The 24,733-nt window shown below is 41.2% G+C and overlaps 1 protein-coding gene across 4 annotated transcripts in view; it reads left to right on the top strand.

The window, feature by feature from the left end:
• MLLT3 (MLLT3 super elongation complex subunit) overlaps positions 1 to 24,733 on the top strand; it is a 218,090-nt gene that overhangs the window by 117,592 nt on the left and 75,765 nt on the right. For 2 of the 4 annotated variants that reach the window (XM_043546319.1, XM_043546320.1), the window contains exons 3-5: positions 10,360 to 10,442; positions 14,293 to 14,436; positions 23,567 to 23,641. In XM_043546319.1, the coding sequence (XP_043402254.1) occupies positions 10,360 to 10,442; positions 14,293 to 14,436; positions 23,567 to 23,641 (302 nt within the window). The remainder of the gene's footprint in view (positions 1 to 10,359; positions 10,443 to 14,292; positions 14,437 to 23,566; positions 23,642 to 24,733) is intronic. The other 2 variants (XM_007061680.4, XM_027824159.3) reach the window with 1 other exon arrangement.

The raw sequence follows: 24,733 nt of genomic DNA, 5'->3' as shown, positions 1-24,733 counted from the left end.
CCTTGGGAAAGTCATTATATTGAGGTTTTCAAAGGTACTTCAGGGAGTTAGGCACTCAAGTCCTATTGGAAATGGGCTTCAAAATCCTAAGCCTCTTTGTTCCTTAGTTTCCTTATCTATAAAATGAGTATTATGACATTTACTTTTGTAAAAGTTCTTAGATTTCTACAAATGGAAAGTGCTGTAGAAGTGCCAGCAGATATTTATTCATTTACAAGTTGACTATAATTTTATTACTGCAATGTACTGGAAAAATGTTGCATTGATTGGCAGGAGCTATATTTTCTTTCGCTTTGAAGAGCATTACAAGAACATTTACCAATAGTAAACTACAATGCTGATAGGTGCAGATAGAGAAGCTGTTCAGGACCAGCTTCTCCAGCATAGTCAACACAAAATTTCTGATTTTTTTTTAACTCTTCCAAAATTCAGTAGAGTTATCATGCTTTGAGTTGTGCTTTCATGTAATAAGACAGTCACAATTTAAAAAAAAATCTGTTATCCCACATTTGCAATATAGTAGTAACTGAGATACCTGAGTGATTTCCTATGGTAAGTACAGAGAAGAATGAAATATTTCAGATATCACTCTTTGGATGGATGTTGACTTTTTAATGGTGATCAATGTATTTAGCATAATTAATTACACCACAGTAAAGATTTCAGGGCAGTTACTGTTATAACAATCCCTGACTTCATTTGCTGATATCTTCTCAAAGAATTCCTCTTTGGGGCTGAAAATTCTAGGCCTGTTATGTGCTCATAGGTGAACTTGTGTGCATTAAATTTGAGGAAAAGCCCTTAGTTCCTTTTCTGGTTTAAGGAAAAGTTGTACAAGTTGTTATTTTCTTACATTCCAAATGAGATTGTAGGCACTTGTTGTTTGGATTGGGTTACGATAAGAACATGTAACTAGTTCTCAACTAGGAGTATGTGCTTTATGCTTGAAAAACTTTGCATTTGATCTCACTTGATTGAATAAAGCTCAGGGTGACTTTTGAATATTTCCTATTGAATACGTGTAATGGAAAATTTTAACTCATAAAGTATGTAATTCAGTCTAGAGGCACTGCATATGTGTACAGATGCACACTTCTCAAAACAGGCTAAGGCAGCAATCTGAATTCTTCTAACTGCTGCCTTTCCACCAGGATCCTCTATCTAGCTCTCCAGCCTCTTATTTCCCTGGTCCTTTTCCCCCTTGGTGTTTTTTATTTTATTTTATTTTATTTTATTTTAAATATATAATCCTTAGATCAAGGTTCCCAAACTTCTCAAATCTAGATTATAAATTCTTTAGTTTATGGACTCCCACTAGTTCTTCGTACAGCCCATAGCACAACAGGGCCCTATATTGGTTGGGTCTATTTCACATATTGCACATGTATAGTTTTCCTTGTTTTTTTATTAACTGGATAGCTTATAATATACCTGGATATGTTAATCTCTATACTTTAAATATATGCCAGAAAATAAATGAGATAATGTGCTGTTTAGCAGTGTTAATTTCGTCATAGAAACAGTTTCCTGTTTTTTTAAATGACTGCACTGCTCTAATATCCTGCAGAAGTTGTTGTTGTTGTTGTTGTTTTTAAAGAATATAATTATGCCACAATACAGTGGTTTTCCCCCTGTCCCATGTCCACTCATGCCAGACCTCCACAAACTTTCCACTGTGTTTGCGCTTTTGGTCTGTATTTGCTAATTGTTCTTTCCTGTCATGTTATGTCTATTTGTTTTCCTTTGGAGCTTTTCTTTTCTGTTTTGTTTTTCTTTTTTGGTCATTCTTGTTTTTGGTGGCTTTCCAAGTTCCTGCCATTCCCAGATAATTCCACATTCCCATTCTCCCACTCTCCAGAATGTTCTAGGTACGGTTTGAGGATTGATCAGGCTAAACTGCATGTGCACTTGCAGGAGAGCTGAGTACTGTGGGAAACAAACTCTGAAAAACAAAATGAGAAGCTTGTGCCCACAGACTGCTGGCTGAGCCTGTATACAGGATCTGCTCCTGCCAGCAGCTATATTAATAGCTTCCACAGGAGCAGGGCGGGAAATAGGGTGGCTTTCAAGGAGCTCACTTGCAACACTACTGTCCCTGTACGTGTAGAGTCATGCAACTTTCCTTGCTCTGTTCCTTTGTTCAACAGCTCGCGCACTCTCCAGCCCTCTTCCTTCCCCAGTATAATTCTCCTTGACTTTAACGTCAATCCTCCAGGTTGGAGAGAGACAGAAATAACATCTTGTGATGGAATGTGTGTTTGTAAACCCAACACCCTAAGTTTCAATGAAACCTGTAAGTGTAGCAGATTTTGTTTTCAGAGCTGTAACATGAAATGTTGACAAGTTACTATTCTTCTTCAAGCACCTGCCCCTCTGTGTGTTCCACTATAGAGATTCATACAATCCATGTGCCTGACCCTGGAGAATTCTTGAAAACAGTGTCTGTTGGTCTGCTCCTGTGAGCCTGTTCTCCTCATGCTCTGTACCAAACGTGCAAAAGGGCTGGGCTGGCAAACCTCCTCTTCAGTTCCTGTTTATCACAGCATAGCCTGAGTTGGAACCTCCAGTGTCCGGAGATTCTCCTTTCTCTTCAGCCTTCTTATCTTCAAACCTGTAAATATTTCACAATTTGTTAGTTTTATCTAAATTATTTAAAATTCCTAGATTTTTAAGGATAAATTACCTCAGCAGGACAAGGCTTAATTTCAGGCCTTTATTGATGAAGGCAAGCTGGTGCCCAGAACTTCACTGCAATCTGAGGTCATTACATACTACATTGAGCTCAGTGGCCATTGTCATGCACTGGGAATCATGGCCACATTCTTTAGGAGTTTCCCAGCGAGGTCCAGAACACCATAGCGGGACTTGCTCTTTGACAAGACCAACCTTTTCAATGAAAAGACTGAGTCTTTGCTCTCAATAAAAGACTCTGCTCTCTGACTACATATACACCAGCCCCTAAGAGGAAATACCACAAACATGCCTTCAAACCAAGGCCTATGCCTCAACCATTTTACCATCAGCAATCCTATGAACTGCTTCGCAAAAGACAGAGGGTACAAAAGTCAAAATACCTTAACCTTCCACGTAAACCCAATCTGATTCTCTAGGAAAGAGGCACTTTGGATTGGATACTCAGTAGTTGTGAAACACTGTTAATGCTATTTCCACCCAAACATCTGTACTCTGGTGGCCATTTAGCACTCTTTTCCCACAACTGAAGAGAAATAACAACAAACAAGTGCATGCTGGATATCATCCATACTGGCTATCCCATTGAGTTTCTCTCCCTATCTCCTTCAAAAACCCCATCCCAGTCACCATTCAGAGGCCATTCTCACAAGGAGAGTCTCCTCCAGGAGGTAGAATCTCTCCTCCACTGGGGAGTGAGAGTGGGTGCCTATTCAGCATGAAGGGAAAAGGGTTCTATTTGAAATATTTCCTAGTTCCCCAAAAGAAGGAAGGGTGGAGACCCATTTTTGGCCTGTGATGACTTGTTTTTATTCACAAACTAAAATTCCTGTGGTTACACTGGCATTGCTAATACTATCCCTAGAAAAGAAAGTTCACAGCTCTCGATATGAAAGATGTGCAGTTTCACATGGACATTCACCCTCCCCATTGAAAATTCCTCAGGTTTATGGTGGTCCGCGGCCACTATCAGTACTTCCATTTGGTCTAGTAATTGTACTTTGATCTTCACCAAAGAGTTTCTAGTAGCAGCAGGAAAGTTCAAATGGAGCAGCTCCACTTTCTTCAGATATTTAGGCAATTGGTTTCTTGTTGGCAGGCTATGTTTAGAAGCCCTTGCATTAACCATGTCCCTGCTTCATCTTCTATCATACCTAGGAGTCTGTGTGAATATGGAAAAGTCTATCTTCACCCCAAGACAAACTATCGAATTTATAGGAGCTACTCTAGACTCAGTCAGGGTGAGGGCTTATCGCCTGATCGACAGATTTCATGCCATATGCAATCTGATACACCAATTCCTATGTACCAAGTAAACCCAACATGAACACAGTTGCCAACTTTCACATGGTAAATAAGCACCCCGACTTTCACAATAAGTCAAAAATCAAGCTAATCCCATTTCAAAACAAGGCCAAAACAAGCCAATCCCTAAGAACCCCAAAACTCTATGTGACTAGATTTCCCCTGGCGTGCAGTCTGGGATTGTGGTGGGCCCGCTGTGCACCCCTTACTCTCTCCCTCTCCTTCCCCTGCTTGTCCCCCTTTGCCCCTGCTTGCCGGGAGCTGATTTTAAAAAAAATAGTAACAAGCTGCTACAAGCCAAAAACTAGCCAACAAGCAACTCACAAGCCAATTAAGCCAAAAACAAGCCCAATTTCTGTGGTTTTTTTTCCCATGGGTTTGGCATGTCTGAGCATGAACGGTGACAGTTCCCACCAGAATGGTGCCTCACTAATTTGGTGGAAATATCTTGGATTAGTCTGTGTAGGTGTTCCACCTCCCACACTCGACAAGGCAGTAATTACGGATGCCTCCCTGCTCGTCCGGGGAGCCCACATAGACAATCACATGATGATTCAAGACAAGCCCTTGAATGCCCCAAGAGACCAGAATGCATGTAAATCTTCTGGAACTTCCGCCTGTCCTTGAACGTTGCCTTCCTCATTGCCATCACCTCAGCCAGAAGAGTAGGTGAACTTGGGGCCCTAAAGGCTGATCTACCGTACACAATATTTCATAAGGACAAATATCTCTACAACTACACCGAAAATTTATTCCTAAAGTAGCTGTGGAATTTCATATAAACCAGTCAGTTCACTTACTTGTATTTTTTTTCCGAAGACCCATGGCTCTAGCGAGGAGAGAAGACTTCATTCCTTCAATGTGCGATGAGCATTGGCATTTTACCTATAAAGAACAAAACTGATCAAACAGGCATTTGGATTGTTCGTTGCCAGAGTAGAATGAGTCTAAAGTCAAGCTGTCCCATCTCAGAGTGTCTCTAAGTGGATATCTGGCTGTATCTTACTCCATCAATTCACACAGCTTCCTCCCTCATATGGGGTAAGGACAGAAGTGGCCTTACTGGCATTAGGTATTCTTTCTTAACAGTTGCAGGGCAGCTACGTGGAATTCCATCCACACATTTTTGAGACATTAGCCTTGGTCCAGGACTCCTCCACTGCTCTTTGGGGCAGTAGTTCAACAAATAGCTATACCATCTGCATCCTTGCAACCCCCTCCCCTCTGAGTGCCGCTTGTCTGTCAGTCACAGTGGAATATACATAGGGACAGGGGTGCTGGCAAATTTGTGTAGGGCGGGTGCTGAGAGCCATTGAACAAAACTGTAAACACTCCATACGATGGAATCCATTTCAAGCCAGGGGGCGCAGCAGCACTCTTAGTTCCAGAACCTATGCAAAGGGACTAGCAATCGAAAAAGAATGGGAAGTTACTTACCTTATTGCCAATGGAGTTTGTTGAAGTGTGTGGTCCCTATCTATATTCCACTACCTGCCCTCCTCCTCCCTTGCTTCAGATCTTGGCAAGATTTGTGGTAGAGGGGGAACCGAAGAGGTGATTGGTCTGCTCCTCCCTTATATCCTTGGTGCCGAGCAGGAGGAGAGCAGAGGTGCAGGCATGGACCAATGGACACAGCTTGCAAGATCATTCCAGTATCAGGTGTGTGGAGCACATGCACACTCACATTGGAATACAGATAGGGACAACAGATCTCGAAGAACTCCAGTTACAGTAAGATAAGTATCTTCCCTTTCAGGACTGCTAACTGCTTTGTAAATCTAAGAAAATAAATACCAGAGGGGAAGAAAGAGGAAAATATTTATACTGAAGGTATTTCCTGGACCACTTAACTGCACAAGAAGAAGCTGACATGGCATATATGAGAAATGAGACCTCCGTGCATTTCACTTAATGGGAGCTTGAGACTTCAGTGCCAGCCAATCTATTCTCATACATGAAATGTTTCTATATTGCATCATTTCCATTTGGGTAAATCTTACTGCTTAACCTCTCCCTCTTCTTGTAAATGGTTTTCAGTCTTCTTTCTCCACGACTGCATGGTCAAAGCTCATTAGAGTATTACAAGTCAAACCCAGTGGCGCTGGAACATTTTTAATAGTGGGGGTGCTGAAAGCCAGCCCACTAACCCCCTCCCCCCCGAGTTTCTCCTTGATGAAACCCCCCCGCCCCTTGGTTCACTCTACTTCCCTGTAAGCTAACCACCCTCCCCTTCTCCCTTTGATCACCACTTGCAGAGGGAATAAAGTCATTGTTGCTTCACATTCATGCATTCTTTATTAATTCATCACACAAATAGGGGGATAACTACCAAGGTAGCCCAGGAGGGGTGGTGGAGGAGAGAAGCACCAGGGGGGTGGTGGAGGAGGGAAGGACAAGTCCACACAGCACTTTAAAACTTACTGAATGCCAGCCTTCTGTTGCTTGGGCAATCCTCTGGGGTGGAGTGGCTGGGTGGCCAGAGGGCCCCCCCACCGCGTTCTTGGGCTTCTGGGTGAGGAGGCTATGGAACTTGGGGAGGAGGAAGGTTGGTTACACAGGGGCTGTAGCAGCGGTCTGTGGTCCAGCTGCCTTTCCTGCAGCTCAACCATACGCTGGAGCATATTAGTTTGATCCTCCAGCAGCCTCAGCATTGAATCCTGTCTCCTCTCATCACGCTGCCGCCACCTTTTAGCTTCAGCCCTCTCTTCAGCCCGCCACCTCTCCTCCCAGTCATTTTGTGCTTTCCTGCACTCTAACATTGTCTGCCTCCACGCATTCGTCTGTGCTCTGTCAGTGTGGGAGGACAGCATGAGCTCAGAGAACATTTCATCGCGAGTGCGTTTTTTTTCGCCTTCTAATCTTCGCTAGCCTCTGGGAAGGAGAAGATACTGTGATCCTTGAAACACATGCAGCTGGTGGAGAAAAAAAAAGGGACAGTGGTATTTAAAAAGACACATTTTCTAGAACAATGGGTACACTCTTTCACGGTAAACCTTGCTGTTAACATTACATACATAGCACATGTGCTTTCGTTCCAAGGTTGCATTTTGCCTCCCCCCCCAGCGCGTGGCTCGCCGCTTTCCCACGCTGGCCAAACAGGAAATGAGATTCAAAAGTTCGCGGGCCTTTTTCTGTCTACCTGGCCAGTGCATCTGAGTTGAGAGTGCTGTCCAGAGTGGTCACAGTGGAGCACTCTGGGATAGCTCACAGAGGCCAATACCTTCTAATTGTGTCCACAGTACCCCAAATTCGACCCAGCAAGGCTGATTTCAGCGCTAATCCCCTTGTCGGGGGTGGAGTAAGGAAATCGATTTTAAGAGCCCTTTAAGTCGAAAAAAAGGGCTTCGTCGTGTGGACGGGTTAAATCGATTTAATGCTGCTAAATTTGACCTCAACTCCTAGTGTAGACCAGGGCTTACTTAACCCTCTCCTTCAAACCCCTTCTTAAAATGCACTTCTTTCAAGAGACTTTCATGAGCTGTAATTTCTCCTCTTTCCTGCCAAGAAAATGGAAAGACATTTTAAATAATGATTGGAGGGGGAAAAAAGAACATGTAACTAACATAGCACATACGAAACATTAGAGTGTGTTCATGCTGCTTCTCCTGCCACCCTTTCCTACATCCTTGATATATGTGATGTAAACTACATGTCAGTGCAGCAGCCTGTCACCATGGGAAAGTGGTGGTGCACAGAATCTTCCTCGCTTCTGCACAAAGTCTGGTCCAAGGGCTGCACAGGGCTAACAGCGCTATAGCCATCCCAAAGGGGAGGGCCAGAAGGAGGAACTATGGCCCTATCCCCCTCGGCACAAAGCTTGCCTGGCCGCAGCGGGGGGAACACACCTACTATACTCACTTTAGCATGTAGTAGCAGCCACACTCACTGTGGCTGCTGGAGAGTTATGGCAGGTTCTGTAGCACCTGAATACCTGCTAGCACCTTAAATGTATGGTATTACCTTGTCTCTATGGATTGTAATTAATTTGGGGCAGGCAACTTGTCTCTCTCTGATATGTCTGTAAAGTGCACTGTGCACTGTTGTTGGTTTTTATTAGTAGTACATACAGCATCTGTGGTAAAAATGTTTCCTTTTCACATATATAGCAGGGTCTGTTATAAACTATGGCTTATGAGCCACATGTGGCTCTTTTACCATTAAAGTGTGGCCCGCAGAGCTCCCTCTTCCCCCTCATTCTCCACCTACCAGACTGGGTCGGGGGAGTTCGGGACCTCTGCCTTGTGGTGGAGTAGGGGCTTCTGCCCAGCGAGGAGTTTCTCGGGGCTTCTGCCCTGCAGGGCACACCTACCAGGGCTCGGGGTTTCAACAGGAGCAGAGTTGAAGCCCTGAGCCCTGGAAGGTACCTCTCATGGGGCTGAAGCCTCAAGCCCGAGCAGGAATGCCCTGGCTCTCAAACTTCTGAAGATTGTCATGTGGAAAGTCAGTAAGTTTGGCCACCCTGGTATATAAGGTTATTCACTTCATATAACATACCTTTTACAATGCAACCTCCTAGCAATACCAAATGAGCTCTTATAGTGCAGCAGATACTAACTTATCTGGGGAATTACTATACACAGTTTCAATCTGTCAGCTAACACTGATATAACAAGACCAGATGGTCCAGAGAAGTCATGAGTTCACATTAGTTCCACCAGTCATCCACAGAGGTTTTGGCAATCTCCTATCATGTCACTGAGATGATAGCACACAGGACATTAGCTTGTACAAACATTGAAGTAATATTAAGGAACTAGCTTAACACCTCTGAAGAGTTAAGGTTTCCCTAGCTCTCTCAGCTTAGTGTGATCTTGTATCATGTCATTTACTCTGTAATGCTTTAGCACAGCTAAACAGGGGGAAGAAGAGGGCTGGGTTCTGAATCTCCTGACCTTTTTGAAAAGGTCAGGGCTAGAGTTTGACTTGACTTGAGAGTTTTGGTCCCAAGGCTCATGTCTAAAGCTGCTGGAGTTGCACACAACTAAAAGTACATGTACTACATCGACAATATAGGGGGAAATGTTATCTCGGTATACTGGCGTTGTAAATCCTATCCTTTTATAGAAGTCCTCACCCTACAGTGTACAGTTTGTATGTACTGCTCTAATACCGTAACATAATTCACCATTCCTGAGACTACCAAAGCCTACTGTGTGCCAGAATACCATGGCTTTTCAGCATGTGGCAGATTTTGGTTTAACTGGGATACAGTAATACACAAATTATCAGAGAGAGTCGCTCTATCGTCTTTGAAAGGATGTTTCACAAACTCCACCATGGTGGATTGATTTAAATCAAGGCAATTTAATTAATGATTTAAATAAACTGTTTTAATCAACTTTCCATTTGTACTTCACTTATTTTTTAAAGAAAGGTGCATTCTCATTTGTCAATATAGCTATTTTAAAGCAATTATAGAGCTTAATATATTTAGATACTTATTAACTGTACATCTAAATGTTTTAGAAAAATGGTGAATGATATACTGCTTATTTACTAGATAATTAATATTTTGCTCATGATTTGTGTCAAACTATATTAGGATGATAATTGGAATTTAGTTAAACATAAACAGTATATAACATATATTTTTAGTAATCAAAACAATCTTAAATGTTTTGGATACATAAATTTCAATGTTTTTCCATGAGCTGGAGAATAATTTTGCATGGTGGATGGAGTCATATTCATAATTTGAGAACTGAGCTAATCAGAGCTCATGTAGGGAAAAGCTATAAAATAGGAGTCTGAGACCACCCTGATGGGCTCAGTGGATGACTCTGGTGAGATACATGATAGTGTATCCTGGAATCAGAGGCTGGATCCCGATGCCTTTGATGCCTTTGCCAGTCTCTTACACCCAGAAGCACAGCCTTTGGGTCCTCCATTGTATCAAGCCCTTAACACAGTTCATGACCTATTGTGCCATATTTATAAAACTTGATCTCAAAACTTACTAACTCTTTCTTTATATAGAAAAGCAAACTTTAACTTGAAGTTTTTGATAAGAGGCTCATGGATTCAACATATTTATTTTTCGTTAAATGTTTTAAGAGGTGACAATATGTTTAGGCCTTAACATATTTTGAATTGAATTCAGTTTTAATTTTAAATACATTTTTCTTTTTAGAAATAACCTATTATAATTTACATTACAAAATAAAAAATCTGATTTAAATACAAAAAACAATCAATTCTTATGTGCCCTGAACTCAGCAGAGGGAAATAAAAAACAAAAGAAAACTGTGACCAACTCTGTACCTACATGTCTAAATGAAATGCTCATTCTAATTTTGCCATTGTCTGTAAACTACTAATGACCCTTGTTATTAAACAGATCTTCTTCTTCTTTTTTTGTTTCAGTGTGTAAAGATCCACCTTACAAAGTTGAAGAATCTGGGTATGCTGGTTTCATTTTGCCAATTGAGGTTTACTTCAAAAACAAGGTATGTAATCTGATACTGTTTCACTTTCTGCAAAAAAAAATTAACATGCAAATTATTTGATTCACAAATCACAAAAAACTTGTTAAATACCATCATAAAAACTTACTACAAGCTCTAAAAATTATGGCTAATTTGAATGACAGAATAGGGTTAGCACAGTGATTTGTGCAGACTGCTCTGTGAAATTAGGATTACCTGAGAAAAACTGAGAAGGATAACTAGCCTTTGTCAGAAATTGACCGGTTTTTTAGGAAGTTTTTAAAATGGTATTTGAGCTTAAAAAAAGAAGCCGATTTTGATGCTTTTTTTTACAATGGTCCCATTGTTCTAATTAATATTGCCAATTTGTGTCATTAGTTTACTTTTTGGTCTTTCAAAGGGAACCTTTTTATACCATATCCCCTCTGGAAAATTTTTTTAGTGTAATGGGAATATTGATACTTTTGAACTCAACATTACCAGGGGGCACAGTTAAAAATAGAGTTTTTGCCATTCCACAAAGATTTCAGTATTGTGGTTTCTCCCAGTATAATTTCAGATAGATACGTTGTTTTCTGAAGGTATTTAAGGTAGTTAACATTAAGATTTTAATTAAATACATGAAAGGGACCCTATAACTAATAACTTTTCAGATAAAAAAGAATAGGATTGGGGGTGGGGGGGGGTTGGAATGGAGAGGAAGAATCAAAGTTCCATAGCTTCTTGAATTTAGTGTAAAGTATCACAGTATTTCAAGTTGCATACGTATGACCGTTCAATGTGGTTTGGTGGAGCTGCTGTTGTAAATGAAACACACAAACAGTATTTGTAGCTTATCTTGTAATACCAAATTCACCAAAATGTAGTTTGACATACTGGCTTGAAACAGAAACACACATTTATATATTTTGGGTACATCTCTATGTTTTTAGAATTTTAAATAAGACTAGTGCACTAAAAAAACCCTTGTGTAGCCAAAGTATTCATTGAAACCTGCTCACTTAAAATGTGGTTTAGATAAGTGCAATGCTTTTAAGTAGGCACTACAATGTTCTGTTCTTTTCCACGGAAAGTTCTGCAAAGTTACAGTACGTGATTTTTTCTGCTCATCCTATTTTAGGATTTGCTCAGGTATCTTTTAGGCTGTTGCTTTTGAATAGTAGGTGTTGAATGATAAGATTTGCAATGTTCCCTGTATCAATCTGTGGAGTGTAGGGCTTACTTTGCCTCACCTGATAGTAGAGAAAGAAATAGAATTGATTTAGTGAATTAACTGGCTTTTTGGTGCATTTGTGGTGCATTTGTCTCCTTTAGGGAGCAGCTTGGTTCATTCCAGGATATCTGACTTTATTATAGAAAAGCAGTTCATTTTCTGGGTCTTTAAGCCCCATCCGTTCAGAGTTCAGCCCAAAACCGGGGACTCAAAGTCAGAAGACAGTGATTCATTGAAGCATCTCTACAGAGGCTTCCCGCCCGACATTTCTTTTTTTGTTTTCCACCCAGACTTTTGGCTGCCTTTGCTGAATATGGAGGCCTTCAAGTCATAGGAGCTCTCCAGCAGGAATTGTGGCATGTACTGAAATCAAGGACAAGGCTCCAATGATTACAACTCACCTCACTCTCAAGCAACATTTGGAATTGGGAATTTGCAAACGTCCCTCACCCCCGTTTTGGTGCCATGGAAATCAAGAAGCAGCAGTTGGATTGTGGGTCAGCCAGTTCTTCGCACAGATGCAGCATCAAAACCCTTCCTGGGGTCAATAGCACACAAAGGGAAAAAGACACAAAAATAGGGCCAGCTCTAATTCGTGAAGGTCTCTTCATCCAAAATATTACCTTCTCCTGGCTCAGCTACTCTTCCTCCCCCAAGCTGCTTCACAGGGATTCCAGTACAGAGAAAGAGGGGATAGATTGGAGGAGGAAGAGGAGACAGATGATCATCACTTATTCAAGGTAGACAACTTTTCCATTTCTGATTCCGAAGGTGTCCAAGGTATATGTAGACAAGAAAGGGGTGCAGGAAGCCATCTGCTCTGGACCTTGGACTCTAAGAATTACAGTATTCCTGTTCCTGAGACTAAAAAGGAATTGGTAGAAAATCCAATATGCTCTTCCCTCTGACAGAAAACATATTCAAAGCTTTAAGGAATCGCAGGAATGCAGAGAAGCGTATGGCATATTCAGCTGCAATGAGGGTGCAGTAAACAGCAATTGAGAAATGTACAGTAGTCCCTTAAAAAGTGCTTTTAGATCCAAGGTTTAACTACATTGAAAAATGAACTTTCATTTTTAAAAAGGGTATATGAGCCAACTAGAGGAGTTAAAATGAGTTTCAGTGTATTCTACCCTCCTGTCAGGGCTGCCATTAAATAATGGCTGTGGCTTTTAGGGATGCTTCTTACAGTAAATTTCTGCTTTGAAGTGACAAGCTTTGGTCATCAAATGTTCAGCAAAATTCTTTGAAGACTCCAGTTTGTTCACTTCTTCAATTTGGGCTTATATAGCACACCTGCAGGTACCAACTGAATGGCCAGGGGAATGGTTTGGCTCTGTCCAAATAGTTTGGGGAATAATTTACATAATTTTTCCCAGGAAACCATACATTAGCCTCTCTGTCTTCATCAATGGTACATTTCAATATGGTCAGTCAAGCTACTGGTTCATCTAAAGGGGACTGCTCTCCTCTGTCTGTCTTCAAAAACAAGCTACTGCAGGCTGCTTATCCCAGTTCCTTTTCCTGGGTCACTGCTTCAAGTTCAGAGATAAAGCAGCTTTGAGGACTTAACCTGACTTTGTTTAAAATCTTTGTTTTGAATATTTTTTTTACTGTAATTAAGATTTTCAAGCTTCCTGCTGTCCACATCCTTGGAATCCTGAGGAGTCAAAAGTAAATACTTTTTCAATATGATTTAAGCACCCGAAGTGTGCTTGCCACCGAACGAGACCCAAATACAGCACTCCCTCTGAGTAGCTTATGATCAAAAAGACATGCTGGATGTATGCTGAAACTGTGTTATACTTGAGAGAGCTAAGGACTCTCTTATAAATCTGACTGCTTATATTTCTCTTAGTAGTACTCTGTCTTATGTGACCATTGTTTGGCAACTTGTGTTGTACAACTGGCAGGCATAGCGAGTTGAGTGATGTCCATTGTTGTCTTCTCTTAAGACTTGCTCTTGTGGAGCAATTGCGCATTTGGGGCTTCCAGGAGAGAAATATACAAGGATAGTTGTAAATCTATAACATGCTTAATTGATTCCTTGTCCTGGTATTACAAATTGGAGTCTAGTCATTGATATTAGTAACCTTTTTGGTGGAGGAGCTTTCCAAGTGATAAAGCATTGGTGATTCCATGTCATGTGTGACTTTACCCCCCTTTTACTCCCTATATTGGTACAGGGAACATGGGAAAAAGCTATATGTCATTACTACCTGAACATATCATTCCTTACTACAGTAGCAAGAGCAAGATATTTTATTTATTTTGTGGTGGAATGTTTGGAAATCTAGTTGATTAGTCTGGATCCTGGGTGATGAGGTCACATCAGTAGTGACAAGGAACAAAATGAGCAGAGACCATACACAGGAGTATGTAGGCTGTCACAGTTTTATTCCTGTTAATTTTTTTTTTTTTTTTTTTTTACTGCTTATGAAGAAGAATCCACTCCAGGTTACTACAGAGGATCTTACATAAATATTAACTGTTGCTGCAAGCTTTATGCCACTAGTTTTAATATAAAAGAACAGTACAAATGTCCTAACATTCATTTTAATTAACACCTTCTTTATGTAATTCTTTTACGTAGCACTTGTTTTCAAGCTAATTATTTGTGGTGGTAGATTTTTCTATTTGGTTATTTTCAACCCTCAGGAAGAACCGAAGAAAGTCCGCTTTGACTATGACTTATTCCTGCACCTTGAAGGCCACCCACCTGTAAACCACCTCCGCTGCGAAAAGCTCACATTCAACAACCCAACCGAAGAATTCAGAAAAAAGTTGCTGAAGGCTGGAGGGGTGAGTCCCACGCCCATGCTGAAAGTCGTCACATTAAAGAACTTGCTACTTATTGCTGGTGCACTGAGTGTAATAAAAGTTGCTTTGAGAGCAAAATTAAGTGGCATATGTGAGTGATTAGCTTATTGCCTATTGTTTGAGGTGGAACAAAAAAGCAGACTTTTTTTGACTGACTGACTGACTGACTAATGCCAAAGTACACTATTAGTTAATGGTGTCTTTCGCTGTCTTTAAGGGTAAAGTCTTCACATTTATTTCTGCAAAGGCAATAAGGAAATTAAGTTAATGAATGAAACTGCTTTATGTGGGCCTCTGAAGTTGAAATGCAGGATACAAACTGTGGTGAGATCAAGTAACACAAAGTTAAACTTTGTTTAAAAAATTGTGATTATAGTGTTTGGAAAATTAAGTGGACCAAGTGCAGAAATGATATGTAAGGCAGCATGAATTAGACTCCCTTACCCTCAGACTGTTTTATATCTACTTATACCTTCTCTTCTGATTTGTAAGAGAAACAAAGTTGGTGTAAGTTACACAGAAGGAGCCAGAAGACAATGTACGAAGGTGTAAGTTACACCAACTTAGGATTTGTCTATGACTCTGCAGGTAAGACTTGGAGGGTGTGAAATGCAGCATCTGCTAGCATGCTGTACTGGAACTCCCTTGTGTGGAAGCTGCAGGTGCTAACTAAAAGGTACCTAGTCAGAGGACTACATTAACCCAAACAGCATCATCCACATGGGGGAGTTACAGCGCAGCATGCTGGTATGTGCCATAGTCCAAATTGTGGGACTATGTAGAAGTAGCTTTAGACTTCTTTCCATGTCGGTTGAATGAGTGTTAGTAGGCTTAAGACAGTCTGTTAGTGTAAGAGGGACAAACTTACATCACATGTATGAATGTTAACATCTTCAGAGGAAAGTGCCTCACTGTTTTGGTGTGTGTTTATATGAGGGAGAGGTTTATGTTTATACATTGAGTAGTCATAAGTAAATAAAAGGATTATTCTTATTTGGCTTATGTAGGGGGTCTTCGAAAAAAGAACAGGTCTTGTACAAATGTATGCAGTCTCAAAAAGAAATGGATGGATCAATGGATAAAAATGGTTTGTGACAGTAACTAGTTAGAAAGCAAGTAGTCATGGTCTGAAGCTGAAGATGGGACTAGTTTTATAAGTATTTCAGGCAAAATACCTTAGCTTAATAGGATCTTTGAAAATAAAACATGAAGTTTAAGTGGTGTGCATAAATTGGAAGAGGGAGCTAGATATGTTTCTGGAGAAGAGAATAAGTCTGTTGCTATAGTAGCCCTGTGTGGATATAGAAAGATGAGCTACATTTAACTTTAACTTGCATTTACTAGAATTAGAAGGGAAGCCCTGGATGGGCTTATTTCTGGCTTTTTAAAATGTGCTTACAGATAAAAGACCAAACAATATTTGAAAAGTCCCTTTTTTAATACTTAGCTTATTGTATATCAGTCCAGGCTTCACTGGAAAAGTTAGTCCTGCCATTGTAGGGTAACCTGAATGTACACTTCCTAACAGTTTTAATGTTTTTTTTTTAAAAAAAACAACCCACAGATCGTGTTGACTATCTTGCTACTATTTATTTGTTTTTCAGCTGGACAATAAGTGTCTAACAACTTAGATTTGATTATAAATGACTTAACTTTGTGCAGTGCCACATTTATCCCTCTTTTTCTGTATACATCATTATCTGTTTATTGTGCATCATTTTCTCTTGCTATTTGGAGAAGACAAATCAACTATCATTGTCTTTTCTCTCTCACCTCCCTCATGTACCGGCAGTCAACTGTATCTGAGGCTACTAGTCTTTCATACTTCCCTCTGTTAATTATCTCTTTGCTAGTGGTCTATATCTAATCAATTCAGTACAGAAAATGCAATAAGATCTTGTCCATTCAGTAGTTAAATTATACCTGAAGGACTAAAAGTCCTCATCGACTTCCAGTACTGGAGGATCCATTTTATTTTTTACTAATTTAATTCTCCCTACTCTTTGGGACTGAGGTAGGAACACTGAAAATCTGCCCCTCTCCTCCACCCTGAAAAGTGACTGAATAGACAACTGACTGAATCTAGGATGTAGCACTGCTAATGCAAGTAATACACTTCAGATCAAGATGAGCATTTTCAGGGCAATTAATTTAGGAGTGCTTTCACCATCATTGTTTCAGCTTCTGTCTTCCCCTTATGTGGAAGCCCAAACCATGAATAGTCCTGCATGTGCTTCTCGCAAGTCAAATGAAGCTGCTTCAGGAAATCTAAACTGGAGCTCCTAGTGATTTATGTCTCTAGTTGGCAACATTTAAGACAAAGTAGAGTTATTCTCCTTCAAGATGAGTGGTGCGCTTTAAATGTAAAATACGGTGTTTTCTTTTTCGAAGTAAAAGATGGACTCAAAAAACTCTCCCAAATTGAGAACCTTTTGATTAGTTTTTTTTTAATAGTTGTATGGAGAATGTTTATTTTCTTTCCAAAACTCAAGTCCTGCTTTTGTGTCCTGTGTGCAAACAGGATGGGAAATACATTACTACAGTACATCCACTTTCCTGAAAATGATACTGTTCTTCCTTTTATGGTCCTCTTGATTCTGAACGATTACTGTTCAAATCCCATTTTGGAATATTCCCTTCCAAATGATAAGCTTGACTCCAAATGCTCATCTTCTCTCTAGGGAGGAGGTGGGGTCAGGGAGAGAGAGGAGTTAGACTGTATCTTCCCTACATCATAAAGATGAAGGGCAGGCTTTGTTGTAGGCACTATCCTAGTACACATGCTTTGAAAATAAATTGAGGCTTTTTCTTTAGACATGAGAAACAAACACAGAGGAGAACTATTTGCATTTGCCAAGCCTGTTTTCAGACAGTGGGAAAATACTGGACTCCACCAAGAAGACCAACCTGGAATAACTTGAAGTCATGCCATATTTCAATAACCGCAGTCTCCTGCCTAACACTGCATTTAGTGTCATCAAAGTTGAAGCACAAAATGTGTCCTAAATCACCATAAGTTAGAGGATCCTAAGATTCAGCTGATTCTGTGTAGCTGATTTCCTTTCCAGTCTGAGAATTATTTTCTCCATTATCACGAAAAAGATAAGGTGTAATTTGGCCATGCAACTGATATTTCTCTAATCAAGAAATTTAAGGAGAACATTTGTTCCAAACAATTGTACAAAGGTCATGTCCAATTTACAAGTCCTTTCTCAAAGCTTGGTTTCTGCAGGAGGACATTTTCTACACAGAAATCCCTTCAGAAATAACTTTGTCCATCTCCATCTTCCAATTTGATTTAAATTAATCTCTGGATTTTTGAATCTATATGGAGGGGGAATGGATCTGCAGGAGCAGGTTTTAACATATCCTTGCATGAATATTCGCAGTCTCCGGTGGAATGCAGTCCATCTCTTTCTTTAAAGATGCTGTCCCAGATCAAGTAGCATTTCTCGCAGAACAAGGAATTAGCTATGAAAAAGTCAACATGAAACTTTGTCCTTGTTTTTTCCTAAGTAGAGTACAGTAATGATGTGGCAGGATTGATTGGCAGGGAGCAGTGGCAACCAGTTGGTCTTGCCTTATATACATAAGCAATGTGCCTCATCAACCTGACTGTAAATCAAATCCCAGAGGACAAAAAACAGTTTCCATTGAAGAAAACTCCTCTTGTATTTGAATGAAGACTCTGACATGGACCTCTTTCTGACCCAAAGCCAATAGTTGTGACAGCGGTAAGTATAACCCTACCTCCTAGAGACCTCTCACTCTAATCAGAGAACAGTTATCTGGGTGCAAGGTTTGGCTCACTTTTCCCTTCATTCTGTGGGTAAAGAAGGTTCATTTGATTCCAGTCCACTGTTTATTTTCTGTCAAAAATACCATTTTTAACACAAAGATTAGAAGTGGTATCTCATCTGTTTAAGACGTAGCAAGAAGTTAATTTGGAGGACTCTAAATGATAGGTAACAGACTGGGATTTTCAGAGGCAAAAATCCAATTTTCCTCGGACGTACCACCTGTTTCAATACGACATTGCAAACAACTGCCTTGTGAGTTTTGCAGGAAAACACAGGAAAAATATTTTCAGTTCATGTTAAGACAGCAATATAATACAGCCCTGTCTGCCATCTGTACAAAAATGAATGTTTGTACGGTTTGCAATTGTGTAATTAATACTCTTGACTTTTTGGAAAGGGACTCCAAATCCATCAGTTCCTCCCTTAACTACAGTATACAGACAGCCCTTGGAGATCAGCCATCATAACTTACAAAAACAGTCCAATTTATAACATTTTGGGAGAATTATTACAAATATGTGTGGTTATTAATGATGTGGTTTGAGGTTTTAGATCAAGAGGTTGCAAGGAGTAGGTTGCTGTTAATCAGTGCAGCAAATAACTCTCTTGGAAACAGATGCTTTTCTTTTTGTCTGTGCTGACTCTGAACTAATTTCAGAAGTGCAAGTTGCTCCTATGGCAAAAACCTCTCTCCCCATACCCATGGATAGACAGCTGGTCTTCTAGTGAGTAGAAGGAAGAAATAAAAATGTGCATCTTGGGGAGTGGTACTTTAAACAAGGGACCTGTACGTTGTCAGAAAAGTGACCTTTCTTAAAGACATCATCATTAAAGTTCAGCGTTTGCCAATATTCATCATATACTTATCACTTAGTGCTATCTGAGATTACAATCGGTCCCTATATTTTGAACAAGTCGTGGTTGACAGATGTCTCTTAATTGCTTCTACTGCATTAAGTATATATTCTGAATCTCCTGTAAATCTACTGTAATGAAAACCAAGCTTTTTTCCCTTGTGATTCTCATGTACTAGTTGGGGAAGCTGGAGCCTGTCCAGGACCAACGTTAGGTATAGTGTTCCTTTAGCCAAAGGATTATCTTTAATCTTTTGCTCTGCATGATTTAAGTCATTGAATTGAGTTTATTTAAACTATATGATTAGCATTTGCTTTAGCATCCAACACGTAGCTTAGAAGATCCGAGAGCTTTAATTCCCCTTTACAGGAATGGTGGTTGAATGTTGGGGCACATTTTTTTTTTCTTGTTCATTTTAGTTCATATCAAATCTGTCTCAGTACTTCTGACCTTAAGTTATCTTAATTGTTGAAAATAGGAGCTTATTGGTTCTAGGGTGGAGTTTTAAAAGGCTTGATCCTTGTTCAACTTTGCTTTCATTGACTTTGGTGGGAGAAAAGTTAGGCCAACACTGAGTGCTTTTCAAAATCCCACCTTTAGAGTTTAACTTTTTAGGGTATTTCAAAATAAACCAAGTTAAATATCAGTGCTGTCTCTTTTGAAATTTGAGGCACCGATGGGGTTTTGGTTCCTTCACTTCAGAAGCAATGCATTCTCATTGTGCTGCAAAGCCAGCACCCGATCCATAAACAAAAAAATGAAAGGAAAAACGTAGGGTATGTTTTCACTTCAGGGATTACCCAGGTTTGGCTAACTTGGGTGGAGCTTCACCACTGCAAACTCCTACCCATGTTAGACCCATGTAGCTGCGTCCACACTAATGTACTTTAACCAGAGTGCTGAGCTGGTCTTTCAATGGGCTATCACATGGTTCTTAGCACTACACTAAGCTGCACTGCTCTATGAATTCATTCTCATTGTATTGTGGGAGAACTTGTCTGTCCTCCTTGAGCCTCTGTGCAGAACTGCTCTTAACTCACCAGCTCAGTAAATTTAACCATCGGTGGCAAAGCGTGGATCCTACTCTGGATGATGAACTGTTCCAGCTGTTAATGCAAGTCACATTTCAAGCAAAGGAAAAAGAAGGCAGGTGCAGGACATGAAATATGACGGAGGGCACTTCTGCAGTCCCTTGTCATCTTGAAAAGGTGATGGCATGCCTTGCTAAGGAGCTCACGCAGGCTACACGCACACATGGAGCAGTTAGAGACAGCTGATGGTGATAATAGCTATGAAATCCCCCTGTGTTGACCAACAGTTCTAGAGCGGGACCACAAGCAAAGCATGGTGGGGCTACATCATCATGCAGCCCTGGGATGAGCAGCAGTGGGCCTAGAACTTCGGCATGAGGAAAGTGACCTTTGTGGAGCTGTGTGAGGAGCTTGCCCTGGCCTATCAACACCAGGACATGCAGGTGAGAGACCTGACTAGTCCAGAAGCAGGTTGCTATTACTATCTGGAAGCTGACTACTCCATATTGCTACAGATCAGTGGCTAGTCGGTTTCGAGTTCTCTAATCAACTGTGGTGATAGAGGTTTGCAAGGTAATTTATTGCAGTGGTTTGCCTATGGGTAGTGAAGACTTAGTGTCCCTGACATAATTTTGGTCTTTGAGAGAATGGACTTCCTGAACTATATTGGAGCCATCAATGGCACTTGTGCCTGTAGTCTGCTCCTACTTCCCCAATGGTGCACGTGAATATGTAAACTGGAATGGATACTACTCACTCATTATGCAGCCCTTGGTCAACCACAGAAACTGGTTCATAAACACTAATGTGGGATTCATGGGCAAGATCCATAAACAAAAAAATGATGCCGTGATGCCAGCATATTTTGGAGATCAGTTGGTTTCAAACTGGGATAAGCTGGGACTTTATTCCCACTCAGTAATATGGATATCAGTGGGGTGTCTGGGACCAGTGTAGTTGGTTTTTGGAAGACCCAGCCTGTCCTCCGTTGGTTTGGCTTATGAGCTCCACCCTGGTGTGAGAGGACATGGAAGAAGAAAGATAATTAAATACTGAGCAGTTGCAGGATGATGGTAGACTGCATTTGGTGACTGAAGGCAAGATGGTGCTGCCTGCAAAATTGTTAAGATGCCAGTGTATATAATGCCTTTCACTGTGGGTGTGCTGTGCACTGCACAACATAATTATAAGGAGGAGAGGGAGAATATTCACCAGGGAGTGCGTTGATTGTGCTTGTTTATGGACCCAAAAGAGAAGTGCATCTCTGTTAACTGGGGCTTGGATCCAGGATGGCAAGGTATTTAAGGGATGGGCCCACAAGAGACATCTTTGCTTTGCAGGAGGAATGATCGTAATAGTGAGGTGAGAAGAGCACTGATGCACTGTTTCACCAGTTTTACAATCAATTGTATGTGGCATTAATCTGAAACTTTATTAAAAGCTTTGCTTTTAAATTACCATCTCTATATTGTTTGCTAAGCACTCGTATACCAAGGCCTTTAGCTGCAGAAATCATTTATTAGCAGTTAGCAGCATGGGTAGCCCAAGTGCCCCAGAGTAAATAGACAAGATAAAATTAACAATTTCTTTTTAAAAATTAATGTCACATATATAAGAATGGAAATGCCCATGAGTTGCATTCTTGTTCTTCTTCTCTTGTTGATGCACAGGGCAGAACTGGTAATCTGCCCACATATGCTTCTATCCAGGAACTGCATTGAATGGTTCATTTTCACATTCAGAATTGGGCATCATTCAGTGCAGGATAGGGTAGCAGAGAGGAGAGGTCACTGGGACAGGGACTGGTATCAAGGCTGGCATTTTTTTGCTGCCTGCTGGCCATCATGGCTAACAGCCACTCCATCATCTACCTATGTTGCTGCTGTTCTTCCTGCTGCAGCTGCATTCCTATTCCTTCATGGCAACATAGTCTGCTTCCATCTTCTCCCTATCCAGCATCCTCTCAGCTGTAGCCAGGAGGAGGTCCTACTCTAGGAGCTGGTCCAAACTGCTGGCAAAGACCTTGTGTATCTCCTCTAGCAGCTCATCTCTCACCTTTTTTCTTTTCCCCCAGAGGGTCTTGCACCAGTCACTGACAGTCAGTGGCATCCTGGGGGTGGGAGAATGGGTGGGTGCCTTGTCTCAGCTGGGTTAGATGGCTCTATAAAGCAATAACACACAACAGTATTTTTCTGTTCAGTGGGGAGTGGGAGGGGAGAGAACATTTCTCCTTTAATTTTCTGCATCACAACAGTGGGAACAATTGCCGGTTTTATTTTGATGTAGGCTCAATTTCTCTACATTTCTCTGCACTAATACTGCCGTGACCTGATTATATAGTTATTTTAAAAAAACAGAACACCTCAAAAACATGTAATTGGCATTTGTGGGGGTTGAGTGTGGAGGGGGAACAGGCCAAGAACCTTGTGGTCTTAACATTGTTCAGGCAGTGGTGGCATTAGAAGATGTCACCTTGCTGGAAATTAAAGATTGGAAGAGGGAACACCTATTCCAGGCCTCTTCTGTGCCATGGAGATCTTTCATCGTCTGGTGGCTGATGTGGAGGTTAATTCCTGGAGGAGTCTAGTGATCTATAAAAATGGTAATGGCAAGTGTTCTCTGCCGAGAAACCTCACTGACCATTTTGAGTTTCTTTTTATTTATGGCAAGTTCTCCTGCATTATACCCCTAGATCAGATTAAAATTTGGGCATATATAAACAAGAGCTGAACTAGGAGGCAGCTCTAGAATCACAGGTGTACTTGTCTACCCCCCGGCCTTTCCACATCCTGCCCATCCACTGGTGATAACCCTCCATTGACTCCGTAGTACTGAGAGACTTTGCAAGCAATCTGGAGTTAATATCATTCCAGGTCATGCAGTGTTCTTAATATCTACCCTGCCTCTGAAAATGCTTTAATGATAGCATCCGTGTGAGAAAAAGCACCCAGCAAAATACATATGCTTTTGCTGCCTGCGTTCCTGCCTTTGTGGGCATTGCTCTGCTTATGCTAATAGTGACTGCTTTGCATGCATGCAGAAGCGGGTACTACAGGAAATCATGTTTGTTTTTAATTTTTATCCCCCCTGCTTGGAGTCCATCTTCGATTTCACGTGGCTTGATGGGTGAGGAGTGGGGAAAGGAAAGGAAGGGGGATCAGGTCAAATGGAGCTTCTTCCACCTTCAACTGAAGCCTGGCAGGCAAAGCCCGACCCACGGCACGTAATATCATTAATGAGGTTGGTCTACCCCCGCGCGCACGCACACCCACCAAGCCTTTTTTTAAGATATCCTGGGAGTATGGCTCAAGAAAGTTCTCCATGTGCTCCAGTGCAGTTGACTGCATGGGGCTCAGCGTATACTCTATGTTCTCTGCCCCTGGTTCCTGCTGTAGCTGCTCCTTTTATCTCCTCTTCCTAATCCAGGAGCATGTTCAGCAGGAAAGTGGGATGAGTGCTGTCAGCAGTGCCGAGAACCTCATCAAACTCTTCGTAGAACAGGCAAATTTATGGCAATTTGGTGGTTGTGGAGTTGTGATCCTGGACCTTCCTATATGCAGTCTTCAAAGTTTTGATGCCTCTCCCTGCATTGAGAGGCCTTCCACTGAATTTCTTCTGCTGGCCCAACTTGATGATCACTTTAGATAATCTATTACCAGCAGGAGAGTGGGGTGGGAGGAGGTATTGTTTCATGGTCTCTGTGTATATAATGTCTTCTGCAGTTTCCACAGTATGCATCTGATGAAATGAGCTGTAGCTCACGAAAGCTCATGCTCAAATAAATTGGTTAGTCTCTAAGGTGCCACAAGTACTCCTTTTTTTTTTGCGAATACAGACTAACACGGCTGTTACTCTGAAACCTGGCAAATTCTTGGAGATTTCCTCTTAGAACGGCTGATCTTGGTTACATCTCCCCAAATCATGGGTCTTAGTGATCTCACATCAAAGGTTCATCAGAACCTTGGTGTCAGCATCTGGGCAGCTGGCAGCACATTGGAAAGAGGATTTCTCAGACTGTGTAAGAATGCTGTGAAAGCACAGCAGAAATGTAGTAGGCCTGCATGGGGTTTAAAGGCTGATTTCACCATATAAACTTGTAGGTGAGTTCCAGTGCAGAAGAGGGGAGTAGGTAGAGGGCAAGAAATACGACCCAGGTGGAATGGTGGGAAGGCAGCGAAGGAGTGTCAGCACTCCTTGATTAGTCTGTATCCTCACTGCGAAGTAAGCAGATTGCCAGCCCAGGTTGAGGCAAAACCCTATATCAAGCTTATATCCTCAGCTATATATGTTAGTGCAGGCTTAAAGTACCCTCAAGCCTGGGACAAAGGATGTTCTGTGTGAACGTTGGGGAGGAAGGGACAACATTCATGCTACAGCCTGAGCTAACTCAGCAGTGAAGACATACCCTCAATGGCTATGGGATTTCAAGGTGTTTTCAAAAGGAAGTAGTCATAAATGTTCAGCATAGTGGTTTTCCCCACTAAGTAAAGGGCACCATATTTTAAGTAGCCCTTCAGCTGAACCCTAGCCCTGTCTCCTTCCTTAATTTAAGCTTCAAGGAAATGTGCTAAGTTTCAAAAGAAAGTGTTCACA

This window comes from Chelonia mydas, chromosome 5, assembly GCF_015237465.2.
Source record: "Chelonia mydas isolate rCheMyd1 chromosome 5, rCheMyd1.pri.v2, whole genome shotgun sequence".
Classification (NCBI taxonomy): Eukaryota; Metazoa; Chordata; order Testudines; family Cheloniidae; genus Chelonia; species Chelonia mydas.
This window is presented reverse-complemented; position numbering and strand designations above follow the sequence as displayed.